The 15,643-nt window shown below is 49.9% G+C and overlaps 2 protein-coding genes across 5 annotated transcripts; both read left to right on the top strand.

Annotated features, from left to right (window-relative positions):
- The first annotated feature begins 78 nt into the window (after window positions 1-78).
- On the top strand, window positions 79-4,215 carry LOC148687237 (HLA class II histocompatibility antigen, DR alpha chain-like). Of its 2 annotated transcripts, XM_088664166.1 has the most exons (5): window positions 79-192; window positions 1,241-1,498; window positions 2,235-2,519; window positions 2,959-3,100; window positions 3,274-4,215. In XM_088664166.1, exons 1-5 carry the CDS (start codon window positions 111-113, stop codon window positions 3,275-3,277), a joined length of 771 nt encoding a protein of 256 aa, XP_088520292.1. In that variant the 5' UTR covers window positions 79-110; the 3' UTR covers window positions 3,278-4,215. The 2 variants fall into 2 exon arrangements, with proteins under 2 accessions (XP_088520292.1, XP_088520293.1); XM_088664167.1 differs by lacking the exon at window positions 3,274-4,215 and having other exon boundaries at window positions 2,959-3,104.
- Window positions 4,216-8,414: 4,199 nt separating this feature from the next.
- On the top strand, window positions 8,415-15,278 carry LOC118081394 (HLA class II histocompatibility antigen, DR alpha chain). Of its 3 annotated transcripts, none has more exons than XM_088664244.1 (5): window positions 8,421-8,582; window positions 9,796-10,053; window positions 13,281-13,565; window positions 14,005-14,146; window positions 14,320-15,278. In XM_088664244.1, exons 1-5 carry the CDS (start codon window positions 8,498-8,500, stop codon window positions 14,321-14,323), a joined length of 774 nt encoding a protein of 257 aa, XP_088520370.1. In that variant the 5' UTR covers window positions 8,421-8,497; the 3' UTR covers window positions 14,324-15,278. The 3 variants fall into 3 exon arrangements, with proteins under 3 accessions (XP_088520371.1, XP_088520370.1, XP_088520372.1); XM_088664246.1 differs by lacking the exon at window positions 8,421-8,582 and adding an exon at window positions 9,451-9,538; XM_088664245.1 differs by lacking the exon at window positions 14,320-15,278 and having other exon boundaries at window positions 8,415-8,582; window positions 14,005-14,150.
- Window positions 15,279-15,643: the final 365 nt, after the last annotated feature.

Raw genomic sequence — 15,643 nt, 5'->3', positions numbered from 1 at the left:
CAGGGACTTTCCTCCTCCGCCAAAGCCGCCCCCTGGCCGCCCCCCCCCCACAGCTACTTGGAGGACGAGCATCCCCTTTTGGTGGTCGCCCCTCGGAGCGGGCTGCAGAGATGGACCCCAGAGGAGGAAGAGCCCTTTGCTGCCTCTGGGCGACCCTCCTCCTCGCCCCGCCAAGGGCCGGAGCCCTGAAAGGTCAGGGGACGCAGGAGGGAGAGGGGAGATGTCTGGGGAGGGGTCCCGGGAGGTGGGTTAGGGGTCCCTGCAGAGAAGCCGGGTGGGGACATCAGGGGTGAAAGATTGCGCCCCTGGGCGTTGCTTGTGGGCAAAGCTGGAGGGGTCTCTTGGGATACAGGCAGGAGAAGCCCCCTCCCCCTGACAGGTGCAGAATCTGAACCCGGGAATACGGAGGGGCTGGCGGGAGGAAGGAAATTGGACGCCTCCCCCCCCCCAAAGAAAGAGGCGGGTGGAGGAAGGGGAGGGAGGCTCTGATCCCTGAACTAAGCAGGTCCAGGGGTTGTTGTTGTTTTTTTAAAAAAAAAGGGGGGGTGGGGAGCTTAGGGCAATTCATTCATGAGGATCCGTTTAAAATCATCTGGATCCGCGTTTTACCCTGTCCCGCTTTTTCTGTTGAAAGGAGGGAAAGGTATATAAGACCATAATTGTTCTTTCTCCTTTAGGAGCTAGGCTGCCACAGAGACCTGCCTGGTTCAGAACCCCCCAGTTGTGACCCCCAAAAGGCATCAGCCCCCCCACATTCCTAATGCCCCCCCCTCCGAAGACAGAGTGGTCTCTCTCCTCCCCAGCAACACAATAGAGGCCAGAAACTTTGGTGTACCATAAAAAAATATATCTCTGAGCAGAACACTTATGAACTCGGAGGAAATCCATGTATTCTTGGTTTCACTTTGGGGCAAAGAGCTCAGGGCAGAGTTACATCCTTGCTATATTCACAACAACCCTCTGAGGAGACATGGATTGGTCTCTTGAAGGATTACTCTAACTCTCTATCTGCATGAGTCACCCCACACACAAATGCACCCCAAGATCACCTTTTGGGGCTGTTACGGCTGTGAAATGAAGGGGTTATAAAATTAACATGTGTGTGTGTTTGGGGGCAGAACAAGCCCCTCCTCCTTATAGAGCCTTCCTGGTGGTGGCCCCATTCCTAGCAATGGGGCAGGTTCTCCCTCATCCTCCTTCAGGGTCCTACTGCCTCCCCCTCTCTCTCCCACCCCTGCAGTGGAGGACACCCTGGTGGAGCTGGACTTCTTCCAGGAGAGCTTCCCTTCGGAGAAGAAGTCCGGGGAGTTCCTGCTGGAGTTTGACAACGAGGAGATCCTGCACGTGGACTGGGAGAAGAAGCAGAACGTCTGGAGGCTGCCGGACTTCCAGCGCTTCACCAGCTTCGAGGTGCAGGGCGCCCTGGCCAACATCGCCGTCATGAAGAACAACATGGAGGTGCTCATGAAGCGAAGCAACCGCACCCGTGCCCTGAACGGTAGGACACACGAGGGAGGCAGGGAAGAGAACTGGGGGGGCAGGCAGGGGGTGGTCTCTTGGCTTCTGACACGGAAGACCCTTCAGGCCCCTGGCTGACTGAGACAGGCTAAAAGGGAAGGAAAACCTGATGGAAGGGGCAGCATTGCACTTTGTACATGCTCAGAGGCTTTCCCAAACCTAGACACCCGGTGCAGAAATACCCACAGCAGTTAATGTAGTGCACATGGTGTGGGAGATTTTGCAGTCAAATCTCACAATGCATATTCTTGCTAGTTAGCATGTGAAGGGGTCCAGTCCACAGAGCTGTACTGGTGATACAGGGACTGAGAACATTGAAATGTAATTGGTAGAGAGGAATTTGGATGATGTTATCCCCCACCCCACGCCTGGGGAGGAAGAAGAAAGTAGTATTTTCTTCTCTCTTTCCCTTTGACCAATGATGGAAGCAGAGAGGCCCCCACTTGCTCCAATTTCAGGCACATGCCTGAAGTTGTTTTTTGCTGTGAAATCAAATATTTTGTCTATGTTGTTTTAATGCTGTTGGTGCTGAGGATGAATGCTTGACTGTGAGCAAATATATGTTTTAAACTTCCTTTTCAGCCTGTAGCCTGTTTCTTTGATAATATGGGGACACCAAGGGAGAGATCAGCCTAACAGCTAATTGCTATGCTTTCCATTTATAGACTGCTGAAAAGGGGTTTTAATCCCATTTCTTTCTCCATCTCCTTCCTCAGTTGCTCCTTCGGCCACTGTGTACCCGGAAAATGCTGTGGAACTGGGGGACCCCAACGTCCTCATCTGCTTTGTGGACAGGTTCTCCCCCCCAGTGCTGAACATCACCTGGCTGAAGAACAAGGAGGAGGTCTCCAAGGGCGTGGAGGAGACAGACTTCTACCCCAGCGTGGACAACACTTTCCGCAAGTTCTCCTACCTCCCCTTCGTCCCTGAGCAGGGAGACATCTACGTCTGCCAAGTGGAGCACTGGGGCATCCCAGAGGGAAAGATGGAGAAGACATGGGGTAAGCACCGGGCAGGATTGGGGCTTTTCTCTGGGACTTAAATTCAGAAACCCAGATTCATGGCTTATAAGAAACACGTTCTGATGATTGTGTTTTATGCAAATGAAGTACATTTGCACTTTTGAATATTTATTCTGGTCTTCCTAGCTGTAGGAGACAGTAAGGTGCTCAGCCCCCTTCAGGGGTTGCTCACTAAACAACTAAACAACATCGTATCTGACGAATTGTGCATGCACACGAAAGCTCATACCAAAATAAAAACTTAGTTGGTCTTTAAGGTGCTACTGAAGGAATTTTTTTATTTTGTTTCGACTAAACAACAGTGTATTAAGGGCTGTGGGGCCTGCGTGCCAGGACTCCTGGGTTCTTTCTTCTGCTGAACGCACGCAAAGAAACAGAGTCCCTCCTTACCCCTGTCCTCTCTCTCTCTCCATCCCAGTTTCCAAGGCGCCCTCTCCCATCCCGGAGACGATGGAGAACGTGCTGTGTGCCCTGGGCTTGGCCTTTGGCATCCTGGGCATCATTGCTGGCACCATCCTTTTCTTCAAGGCCATGAGGATGAATGGTCGCAGGGGCCTCATGTGAGTCGAACCCGTTTCCCTTCATGGGCTCAGAGACAAATGCAAGGGAAGGCAAAATACATGGGGGAGGGGGCCTTTCCCACAGCAAATGGGTGTGGTGGGCCTCATCCTGCCCAGAAGGTGCTCAGCCTCAATACTTCGAGCTCACCAGCTCCCTTCTCCTTCCTTTTCAGATAATGGAGGATTCCTTTCCTGACTGCCTCTTCCTTAAACCTTCTCAGCTCAGCTCCTTTGCCAAGAGTCTCTTCTGCTATAATTCAGATGGAACAAGTTGCTACCTCCATGTGCAGCTTTTTGGATAATATGTTTAACTTTTGAGAACAATTATGATAGCCCAAGATGCTTAGGCAGACTTACATTACTTTTCTCCCTTTTATGTTTCCCTATTAACAAAGAAATTGTTCTCAGACTGTTTAAGTAAACAAGAAAAGTATATGGTTTACTCACATGGAATGTCTTGCCATGGTTCAACAGTTACAGCTCCCTCTATACATGTTCTTTAATTCCCTGGTTCCGTTGCTTCTGGCTTTCCAGTAATCGTGGATTTTATAGAATCATGGAATCCTAGAGTTGGAAGGGACCCCAAGGGTCATCTAGTCCAACCCCCTGCATTGCAGGAATATCAGCTAAATCATCTCTGACAGAGGGGCTTGTGGTTTGGCTGAAAATCCTCCCACAAACTCCAGGATTGAGTCAGGATAGGTTTGGGGGGGGGAGGCGTCCTGCTTTGCCTCACCTTGCATCTGCATGGCTCAAGGAGACCCCCTGCCAACAAAGTGTCAGGCATACTAATTACTATATCCACCCCACTTACCAAAAACCATTCACCTCCCTCTCCAGTTTTTGGAGAGAGCCTTACTCAGTTCTGTGCATTGCACTGCTGGAATACACCCCTCAGATGTTTCATTAATCCCAAAGATAATTCATTAAACTTGTTGGGGAAGTTTAGTTGTGAAGAGACCCCAAACACCTTTCTCATCCACATAAAGCACATGAAGCAGGGTTGTATCTGTCTGCGTGGAGGAAAAGATCCTTTCTTCATCCGCAAAACTTTCCCAATGGCTTCTGTGTAGCCCATATTTCAAAAGCAATGAATAAATATTTCAGTTTGTTGATTTGTTTCTAGTCCTGTTTTCTCTGCCCATAAGCTCTGGATATATTTATTATTTTAAAATGAAAAGGTGAAGTGTTGAGGAAATGGGTAGCATTTCAATCAGAGTGGCTATATGGACCCCTCGTGTCTTTAGGGTCAGATTCTGGGAGATAAAAGAAGACCAGGGGAGGGAGCTGGAGCAGAGGGACCCTTATCAGTCTGATAACCCAACTCTTCTGGTCCTCAGGGCCTGCTGTGCGTTGTGTGAAGCACCAAACCATTATCCCACAGGATCCACCCGTGGGTCCCCACTCTGTGGGGACAGAGGAGAGAAACAGAACAGCCCACCCCCCTGTCCTAAAATGCCTCACCAGAGCAATACATCTGCTCTTCCTGAGAGTGGAGTGAGTGAGGGGGGGGGGGAAGAGGAAGAAAATGGGCAGAGACCCCCCCCTCCAAATGCAGTGTGCATGACTGCATCTCTTCTGCCAGGGGGAACAACCCACAGGGGAGGGGTGTGTTTCTGGACATGCAAGGTCAGGATGTGACCCAGTCAGCCTGGCCAAACCTCCATCATGATTTGGCTGTGCTGCCTGGAACATGCCTTAACACCCTCAGGGAAGGCTTCACTCTTTTCTGGTGCCTCCCTATCTTGCCCCTGTTTTTGTGTCCAATTTAAGATAAATTAATGCAAGTTGAAGGAGTTGTTCAGCTCTTTCTCTCCCCCTTGCAAGAGTCTCCAGAAGGTAAATGACACCACAGAGGGGGGGTTGGGAGAGGCGTCCTTCCTGGAGCCAAGCCTTGAGCAGGAGCATCACAGAGGCCAACAGACAAGGCCCAGCTTGCTCTGCAATCTCATACTTTCTCCTGGATCTCAGGTGGTGGGATCCAAATGGGGGGGGGAGCCAATTAATGTTGTTGTTTAGTCGTTTAGTCATGTCCGACTCTTCGTAATCCCATGAACCAGAGCACACCAGGCAATTAATGCAGCAACACAAAAGGCTGAGTTTGGCAGAGGGTCAGGGCAGGAGTGCCGCCAGGGCAAGACTTGGGGGAAGAAGGCCAGGGCCCCAGTCAGCAGAAGGAGCAGGAGGCCCCTCAAGGCTGCAGGGCTGACTCTCCACATCTGGAAGCAGCTGAAGTAACACATGCTACCTGTACCTCTTTAAGGAGGGTGAGAGTCAGAATCTAGCCTTGCCAAGAGACCCCAAGTGGGATGAGAAGGGGCCCCTGAGCAGTGATCCTTCAGTATGGCAACATTTCTCAAATTTGGGATAAATGCAAGTGAACCGGGGCCTCCACAGCAGGTGGATTGAGCCCCAAAAGTCAGAAGTTGGAGAAGGGCTTATCCAGAGGGAAAGAGTTAGTGAGAAAGTGGGGTGTGGGTGGCCTAATCTTTGCAGGCTGTCTTCTTCCTCCTCCTTCCTCCCTCTTGGCTCTAAAAGGCTCCTTCTCCCCTTCAGCAGCCTAGGAGACAGTCAGAGACCAGCAAGTGCGGCACTCGTCTAAGGAGGGGGTGGGGTGGGAGAGGCGGCCTTCCTGGCGCCAAGCCTTGAGCAGGAACATCGCAGAGGTTTTTGTGTCCTCATTAATAATAATAATAATAATAATAATAATAATAATAATTTATTTATACCCCGCCCATCTGGCTGGGTTTCCCCAGCCACTCTGGGCGGCTTCCAACAGAAATATTAAAATAGACTAATTTCTTAAAGATTAAAAGCTTCCCTAAACAGGGCTGCCTTCAGATGTCCTCTAAAAGTCTGGTAGTTGCTTTTCTTTTTGACATCTGGTGGGAGGGCGGATAAATTAATGCAAGTCGAAGGAGTTGTTCAGCTCTTTCTCTCCCCCTTGCAAGAGTCTCCAGAAGATAAATGACACCACAGAGGGGGGTTGGGAGAGGCGTCCTTCCTGGAGCCAAGCCTTGTGCAGGAACATCACAGAAGCCAACAGACAAGGCCCAGCTTGGTCTGCAATCTCATCCTGGATCTCAAATGGGTGGCATCCAAATTAGGGGGGAGCCTATTAATGCAGCAACACAAAAAGGCCGAATTTGGCAGAGCGGCAGGGCAGGAGTGCCATCAGGGCAAGACTTGGGGGAAGAAGGCCAGGGCCCCAGCCAGCAGAAGGAGCCGGAGGCCCCTCAAGGCTGCAGGGCTGACTCTCCACATCTGGAAGCAGCTGAAGTAACACATGCTACCAGTACGGAGGGTAAGAGTCAGAATCTGCATTGCCAAGAGACCCCAAGTGGGATGAGAAGGGGCCCCTGAGCAGTGATCCTTCAGTATGGCAACATTTCTCAAATTTGGGATAAATGCAAGTGAACCGGGGCCTCCACAGCAGGTGGATTGAGCCCCAAAAGTCAGAAGTTGGAGAAGGGCTTATCCAGAGGGAAAGAGTTAGTGAGAAAGTGGGGTGTGGGTGGCCTAATCTTTGCAGGCTGTCTTCTTCCTCCTCCTTCCTCCCTCTTGGCTCTAAAAGGCTCCTTCTCCCCTTCAGCAGCCTAGGAGACAGTCAGAGACCAGCAAGTGCGGCACTCTAATGGGTTTGGCAAGAGCAAGGCGTTTCCCGCCCAGCAACTGATGACCAGGCAGCGTCGGGACCTGTGATTGGCTCCCATCAAGCCTACCCTCCAGGAAAGTCCCCAGCAGGACAATCCAATAGCCCCCCCCCCCAAGTAGCAGCAACAATTGCAACTACTGTATGCTTTCCCCCTCCCCCAACCCTGTTTTTTGCTTCAAAGCAGAAGTGGAGATTGTGACATTCGGATTCCCTCGAAACAGGAACTTTTTAAACAAGTACTGTAATTAGTTAATTGGAGCAGCTCTGGATTTAAGACCCGCTTCAAATAATTTATGGGGGGGGGGAGTTAAGACGCTCTCTTCTCCCCATTGTCAATAATCATCCCGTGTAAAATGTGAAATCCAACACTCTAATTTCTATTTTGGGGCTTAAATGCAAATCTGCAAATGGCAGACCCTTCATATTCCACTACCAACAACGTTTGCAAGCCGTGAGCTTGTAACAGCCTCTGCATTTTGCAGACTTCTGGGCCCATAGCACATGTCTCCCTCCCCCACCTCTCCTTCCTCCTGCCCCCTTGTTTCTGGCATCAGAGGAGACGCTGCAGAAAGGCGCTTGGGGGGAGGGTTTCGCTTCCCCACGCATGGAGGCCTGGAGCACAGCTCAGCATTCAGGGAAATGAAAGAGGGAAGCTGGCCAGGATCCAGGAGACTGAGGTCAACAGGGAGCGCAGCAAAACCTCCTCACATAGAAGAAGCTTACAGCCCCCCCCTACAGCACAGCCCCCCCTTCAGCCCAGCAGCAATGGTTTAAGAGGAATTGCAATTTCAGATAAGGACCCCCTTGGGAATGGCTGAGCTGAATGGAATGGGGCTGGGCAAGCCCCATAGCATCCTCTGCTAGAGAAATAGGGGCTCCTTGGCACAAGGTGGGGGGAGATTGAAGGTCTTGCTGGTTGTCACTCATGACAGTCGAGAAGAGAAACAGAGCAGCCCCCTCCCTCTTGCGTCCCTAGAGCAAAGTGGGTCATCTCTTCCTAAGGCAGGAGGAATGATTTCGGTGGGCTGTGGGGCAGGAGTCTCCTTCTCTGGAGGTCTTTAAGCAGAGGCTTGACAGGCATATGTCAAGAATGCTTTGATGGTGTTTCCTGCTTGGCAGGGGGTTGGACTGGATGGCCCTTGTGGTCTCTTCCAACTCTAGGATTCTATGATTCTATGAGGAAGAGGAGAGAACATGCAGAGACCCCTCCAAGTCCAGAGCGGATCCTCAAGGCTATGGGGCACCACCCGCAGGGGAGGGTGTGTGTGTGTGTTACAGGTCAACCAAGGTCAGGATGTGGCCCAGTCAGGCTGGCCAGACCTCCTTCATGAGTTGGCTGTGGGGCAGAGACCCAAGACCCCCTTTCCACCCAAAGGTCATCTTTGACTCAGGGCTCCTCTTGCAGCCCACATGGGATCAGGATGCGACCCCCACCCCCAGTTGAAGACCAGCAGCAGCACAGAAGATGTCTGTCCTGAGAAGCCCAGGGAGAGAAGGAGTCACTGCTTTGGGGGATCTTTCCCCTCCTCTCCCTATTCTGTCTCTTCCTTGCAGAAATGCCTCCTTCCAAAAGAGTCGCCCAGCAGCTCTTCCTCCCTCCCCTTGGTCAAGGACACCTGCCCCACAGAGCAGAGGGGTTGGGGAGAGGAGGAAGGGGCAAGGGACACTTTGGCTGAATCGCCCCTTTTGGTGGTCGCCCCTCGGAGCGCCTCGCCCGCCTCAGCCCTGGAAGAGCTGCAGAGATGGAGCCCACCAGAGGAGGAAGAGCCCTTTGCTGCCTCTGGGCGACCCTCCTCCTCGCCCCGCCAAGGGCCGGAGCCCTGAAAGGTCAGGGGGCTCAGGAGGGAGGGGGAGATGCCTGGGGAGGGGTCCCGGGAGGGGGGGTTAGGGTTCCCCGCAAAGAAGCTGGGGCGATTGGGGGGAGAAAGATTGCGCCCCTGGGCGTTTCTTGTGGGCAAAGCTGGAGGGGTCTCTTGGGCTACAGGGAGGAGAAGCCCCCTCCCCCTGACAGGTGCACAGGCTGCTGCTGTTTTTACCCCGTTTACTCCTCTCATTTTTAAAACTAAACCACCTTACTTGAGGGAGCAAATCCTCCTAGCCCGTCACCCTCCCATTTCACACACCTTTTCGTTGGAGGTGGGGGAACGTCCACTTTCCTCCCTCCCCCCATCCCTCCATATTCCGCACCCCCCCACACACACACCTAGCTTAAAAGATCGGAGTCTGCGCCCCTAGCCTTTCCTGTTAGAAGGAGGGAAAGGAAAATAAAACAAGAATTATTATTCATCTCTGTGGGCTCGGCTGCCACAGAGACCTGTCTGGTCTGGAAGCCCCCCAGTGGTCGCCTCCAAAAGGCACCAGCCCCCCGCCCCCCCCCATCCCACTGCCCCCGAATACAGAGTGGTCTCTTCTCCTGGCACAAAAGGGGCCAGAAACTCTGGCGGACCCTAAAAACCTCGGGGCAGCAGAACTTGCTTTCTTGCGATTTAGTTTGATTGAGTGAACTCCACAAGGAAGTCGCTGCAGGAAAGGAAAGAGGCGCGTGGCCAATGGCTCCGTCTGTGTGTCCGACAGTTTTATCTCTTTTAAAAAGATGCCCAAAGCTTTAATTCGTGGCAGCCATGAGGCAACTCAAGGGGGGGGGGACTGTGGGTGATCCACGCTTGAGAGAGGAAATCCATTTATTACTGGTTTCACTTTGAGGCAAGGAGCAAAGCAGAGAGCTACTCCCATGTTATCTTCACAACAAATTTGCAAGCTGAGCTAGGGACATGGGAACATGGGTTGGTTGGTCTCTTTGAATAATTATTCCTCCTTTCGCCCCAAACACAAATGCACCCCAGGATCACCTTTTGGGGCTGTTATGGCTGTGAAATGAGGGGATTCTAACATTGACATGTGTGGGTGTTTGGGGACAGATCAAGCGCCTCCTCCTTAGAGAGCCTTCCTGGTGGTGGCCCCATTCCTAGCAATGGGGCAGGTTCTCCCTCTTCCTGCTGCAGGGTCCTAATGCCTCCCACTCTCTCTCCCACCCCTGCAGTGGAGGACACCCTGGTGGAGCTGGACTTCTTCCAGGAGAGCTTCCCTTCGGAGAAGAAGTCCGGGGAGTTCCTGCTGGAGTTTGACAACGAGGAGATCCTGCACGTGGACTGGGAGAAGAAGCAGAACGTCTGGAGGCTGCCGGACTTCCAGCGCTTCACCAGCTTTGAGGTGCAGGGCGCCCTGGCCAACATTGCCGTCATGAAGAACAACATGGAGGTGCTCATGAAGCGAAGCAACCGCACCCGTGCCCTGAATGGTAGGACACGCAAGGGTATGGGGGGGAGAGCGCTGGGGGGCAGGCAGGGGGTGGTCTCTTGGCTTCTGACACGGAAGACCCTTCAGGACCCCTTTCTGCCAACCCAGAAGGAACTCTGCTCAAGGGAGGCTAAAGGGGAGGAAAACCTGATGGGAGGGGCAGCATTGCACTTTGTACATGGTCAGAAGCATTCCGAAACCTGAACACCCGGTGCAAAAATACCCAAAGCAGTTAATGTAGGGCACATGGTGTGGGAGATTTTGTAGTCAAATCTCACAATGCATATTCTTGCTAGTTAGCATGTGAAGGGGTCAAGTCCACAGAGCTGTACTGTGGAATTTGGGTGGTGTTATTCCCGCCCCCTCCGCCTGGGGAGGAAGGATGTTGTTGTTTAGTCGTTTAGTCGTGTCCGACTCTTCGTGACCCCATGGACCATAGCACGCCAGGCACTCCTGTCTTGCACTGCCTCCCGCAGTTTGGTCAAACTCATGTTCGTAGCTTCGAGAACACTGTCCAACCATCTTGTCCTCTGTCGTCACCTTCTCCTAGTGCCCTCAATCTTTCCCAACATCAGGGTCTTTTCCAAGGATTCTTCTCTTCTCATGAGGTGGCCAAAGTATTGGAGCCTCAGCTTCACAATCTGTCCTTCCAGGGAGCGCTCAGGGCTGATTTCCTTCAGAATGGATAGGTTTGATCTTCTTGCAGTCCATGGGACTCTCAAGAGTCTCCTCCAGCACCATAATTCAAAAGCATCAATTCTTCGGCGAGCAGCCTTCTTTATGGTCCAGCTCTCACTTCCATACATCACTACTGGGAAAACCATAGCTTTAACTATACGGACCTTTGTCGGCAAGGTGATGTCTCTGCTTTTTAAGATGCTGTCTAGGTTTGTCATTGCTTTTCTCCCAAGAAGCAGGCGTCTTTTAATTTCGTGACTGCTGTCACCATCTGCAGTGATCAAGGAGCCCAAGAAAGTAAAATCTCTCACTGCCTCCATTTCTTCCCCTTCTATTTGCCAGGAGGTGATGGGACCAGTGGCCATGATCTTGGTTTTTTTGATGTTGAGCTTCAGACCATATTTTGCGCTCTCCTCTTTCACCCACATTAAAAGGTTCTTTAATTCCTCTTCGCTTTCTGCCATCAAGGTTGTGTCATCTGCATATCTGAGGTTGTTGATATTTCTTCCAGCAATCTTAATTCCGTCTTAGGATTCATCTAGTCCAGCCTTTCGCATGATGAATTCTGCATATAAGTTAAATAAGCAGGGGGACAATATACAACCTTGTCGTACTCCTTTTCCAATTTTGAACCAATCAGTTGTTCCATATCCAGTTCTAACTGTAGCTTCTTGTCCCACATAGAGATTTCTCAGGAGACAGATGAGGTGATCAGGCACTCCCATTTCTTTAAGAACTTGCCATAGTTTGCTGTGGTCGACACAGTCAAAGGCTTTTGCATAGTCAATGAAGCAGAAGTAGACGTTTTTCTGGAACTCTCTAGCTTTCTCCATAATCCAGCGCATGTTTGCTATTTGGTCTCTAGTTCCTCTGCCCTTTCGAAATCCAGCTTGCACTTCTGGGAGTTCTCGGTCCACATACTGCCTAAGCCTGCCTTGTAGAATTTTAAGCATAACCTTGCTAGCGTGTGAAATGAGCGCAATTGTGCGGTAGTTGGAGCATTCTTTGGCACTGCCCTTCTTTGGAATTGGGATGTAGACTGATCTTCTCCAATCCTCTGGCCATTGCTGAGTTTTCCAAACTTGCTGGCATATTGGGTGTAGCACCTTAACAGCATCATCTTTTAAAATTTTAAATAGTTCAACTGGAATATCATCACTTCCACTGGCCTTGTTATTAGCAGTGCTTTCTAAGGCCCATTTGACTTCACTCTCCAAGATGTCTGGCTCAAGGTCAGCAACCACACTACCTGAGGTGTACGAGACCTCCATATCTTTCTGGTATAATTCCTCTGTGTATTCTTGCCACCTCTTCTTGATGTCTTCTGCTTCTGTTAGGTCCTTACCACTTTTGTCCTTGATTATGGTAATCTTTGTACGAAATGTTCCTTTCATATCTCCAATTTTCTTGAACAGATCTCTGGTTTTCCCCATTCTATTGTTTTCCTCTCTTTCTTTGCATTGCTCATTTAAGAAGACCCTCTTGTCTCTTCTTGCTGTTTTTTGGAAATCTGCATTCAGTTTCCTGTATCTTTCCCTATCTCCCTTGCATTTTGCTTGCCTCCTCTCCTCCACTATTTGTAAGGCCTCGTTGGACAGCCATTTTGCTTTCTTGCATTTCCTTTTCCTTGGGATGGTTTTCGTTGCTGCCTCCTGTATAATGTTACGAGCCTCCATCCATAGTTCTTCAGGCACTCTGTCCACCAAATCTAAATCCTTAAATCTGTTCCTCACTTCCACTGTGTATTCATAAGGGATTTGATTCAGATTGTATCTTACTGGCCCAGTGGTTTTTCCTACTTTCTTCAGTTTAAGATGGAATTTTGCTATAAGAAGCTGATGATCTTAGTTACAGTCAGCTCCAGGTCTTGTTTTTGCTGACTGTATAGAGCTTCTCCTTCTTTGGCTGCAGAGAATATAATCAATCTGATTTCGATGCTGCCCATTTGGTGAGATCCATGTGTAGAGTCGTCTCTTGTGTTGTTGGAAGAGATTTTTTGTGATGACCAGCTTGTTCTCTTGACAGAACTCTATTAGCCTTTGCCCTGCTTCATTTTGAACTCCAAGGCCAAACTTGCCAGTTGTTCCTTTTATCTCTTGATTCCCTACTTTAGCATTCCAATCCCCTGTAATGAGAAGAACATCCTTCTTTGGTGTCATTTCTAGAAGGTGTTGTAGGTCTTCATAGAATTGGTCAATTTCACTTTCTTCAGCACCGGTAGTTGGTGCATAAACTTGGATTACTGTGATGTTAAAAGGTCTGCCTTGGATTCGTATTGAGATCATTCTGTCATTTTTGAGATTGCATCCCATTACAGCTTTTGCCACTCTTTTGTTGACTATGAGGGCCACTCCATTTCTTCTACAGGATTCCTGCCCACAGTAGTAGATATGATAGTCACCCGAACTGAATTCGCCCATTCCCTTCCATTTTAGTTCACTGATGCCCAGGATGTCGATATTTATTCTTGTCATGCTGAAAATGGGTATTTATTCTTGTCATGCTGAAAATGGGTTTTAATCCCATTTCTTTCTCCATCTCCTTCCTCAGTTGCTCCTTTGGCCACTGTGTACCCAGAAAATGCTGTGGAACTGGGGGACCCCAACATCCTCATCTGCTTTGTGGACAGGTTCTCCCCCCCAGTGCTGAACATCACCTGGCTGAAGAACAAGGAGGAGGTCTCCAAGGGCGTGGAGGAGACAGACTTCTACCCCAGCGTGGACAACACTTTCCGCAAGTTCTCCTACCTCCCCTTCGTCCCTGAGCAGGGAGACATCTACGTCTGCCAAGTGGAGCACTGGGGCATCCCAGAGGGAAAGATGGAGAAGACATGGGGTAAGCACCGGGCAGGATTGGGGCTTTTCTCTGGGACTTAAATTCAGAAACCCAGATTCATAGCTTATAAGAAACACATTCTGATGATTGTGTTTTATGCAAATGAAGTACATTGGCACTTTTGAATATTTATTCTGGTCTTCCTAGCTGTAGGAGACAGTAAGGTGCTCAGCCCCCTTCAGGGGTTGCTCACTAAACAACTAAACAACATTGTATCTGACGAATTGTGCATGCACACGAAAGCTCATACCAAAATAAAAACTTAGTTGGTCTTTAAGGTGCTACTGGAGGAATTTTTTTATTTTGTTTCGACTAAACAACAGTGTATTAAGGGCTGTGGGGCCTGCGTGCCAGGACTCCTGGGTTCTTTCTTCTGCTGAACGCACGCAAAGAAACAGAGTCCCTCCTTACCCCTGTCCTCTCTCTCTCTCCATCCCAGTTTCCAAGGCGCCCTCTCCCATCCCGGAGACGATGGAGAACGTGCTGTGTGCCCTGGGCTTGGCCTTTGGCATCCTGGGCATCATCGCTGGCACCATCCTTTTCTTCAAGGCCATGAGGATGAATGGTCGCAGGGGCCTCATGTGAGTCGAACCTGTTTCCCTTCATGGGCTCAGAGACAAATGCAAGGGAAGGCAAAATACATGGGGGAGGGGGCCTTTCCCACAGCAAATGGGTGTGGTGGGCCTCACCCTGCCCAGAAGGTGCTCAGCCTCAATACTTCGAGCTCACCAGCTCCCTTCTCCTTCCTTTTCAGATAATGGAGGATTCCTTTCCTGACTGCCTCTTCCTTAAACCTTCTCAGCTCAGCTCCTTTGCCAAGAGTCTCTTCTGCTATAATTCAGATGGAACGAGTTGCTACCTCCATGTGAAGCTTATCCTTAGAAGCTTTTTGGATAATATGTTTAACTTTTGAGAACAATTATGATAGCCAAAGATGCTTAGGCAGACTTACATTACTTTTCTCCCTTTTATGTTTCCCTCTTAACAAAGAAATTGCTCTCAGAGTGTTTAAGTAAACAATAAAAGTATATGATTTACTCACATGAAATGTCTTGCCCATGGTTCAATAGTTATAGCTCCCTCTATACATGTTCTGTAATTCCCTGGTGCCTTTGCTTCTGGATGTCCAGTAATCGTGGATTTTATAGAATCATAGAATCCTAGAGTTGGGAGGGACCCCAAGGGTAATCTAGTCCAACCCCCTGCATTGCAGGAATCTCAGCTAAATCATCTCTGACAGAGGGGCTTGTGGTTTGGCTGAAAATCCTCCCACAAACTCCAGGATTGAGTCAGGATAGGGTTTTTTTTGGGGGGGGGTCCCTGCTTTGCCTCGCCTTGCATCTGCATGGCTCAAGGAGACCCCCTGCCAACAAAGTGTCAGGCATACTAATTCCTATCTCCACCCCACTTACCAAAAAACATTCACCTCCCTCTCCAGTTTTTGGAGAGAGCCTTACTCCGTTCTGTGCATTGCACTGCAGGAAGAGACCCCTCAGGTGTTTCCTTAACCCCAAAGAGAATTCATTAAACTTGTTGGGGAAGTTTAGTTGTGAAGAGACCCCAAACACCTTTCTCATCCACATAAAGCACATAAAGCAGGGTTGTATCTGTCTGCGTGGAGGAAAAGATCCTTTATTCATCCGCAAAACTTTCCCAATGGCTTCTGTGTAGCCCATATTTCAAAAGCAATGAATAAATATTTCAGTTTGTTGATTTGTTTCTAGTCCTGTTTTCTCTGCCCATAAGCTCTGGATATATTTATTATTTTAAAATGAAAAGGTGAAGTGTTGAGGAAATGGGTAGCATTTCAATCAGAGTGGCTATATGGACCCCTCGTGTCTTTAGGGTCACATTCTGGGAGATAAAAGAAGACCAGGGGAGGGAGCTGGAGCAGAGGGACCCTTATCAGTCTGATAACCCAACTCTTCTGGTCCTCAGGGCCTGCTGTGCGTTGTGTGAAGCACCAAACCATTATCCCAGAGGATCCACCCGTGGGTCCCCACTCTGTGGGGACAGAGGAGAGAAACAGAACAGCCCACCCCCCTGTCCTAAAATGCCTCACCAGAGCAATACATCTG

The sequence above is a fragment of the Zootoca vivipara genome, chromosome 2 (assembly GCF_965207765.1).
Source record: "Zootoca vivipara chromosome 2, rZooViv2.hap1.1, whole genome shotgun sequence".
Taxonomy (NCBI): Eukaryota; Metazoa; Chordata; class Lepidosauria; order Squamata; family Lacertidae; genus Zootoca; species Zootoca vivipara.
This window is presented reverse-complemented; position numbering and strand designations above follow the sequence as displayed.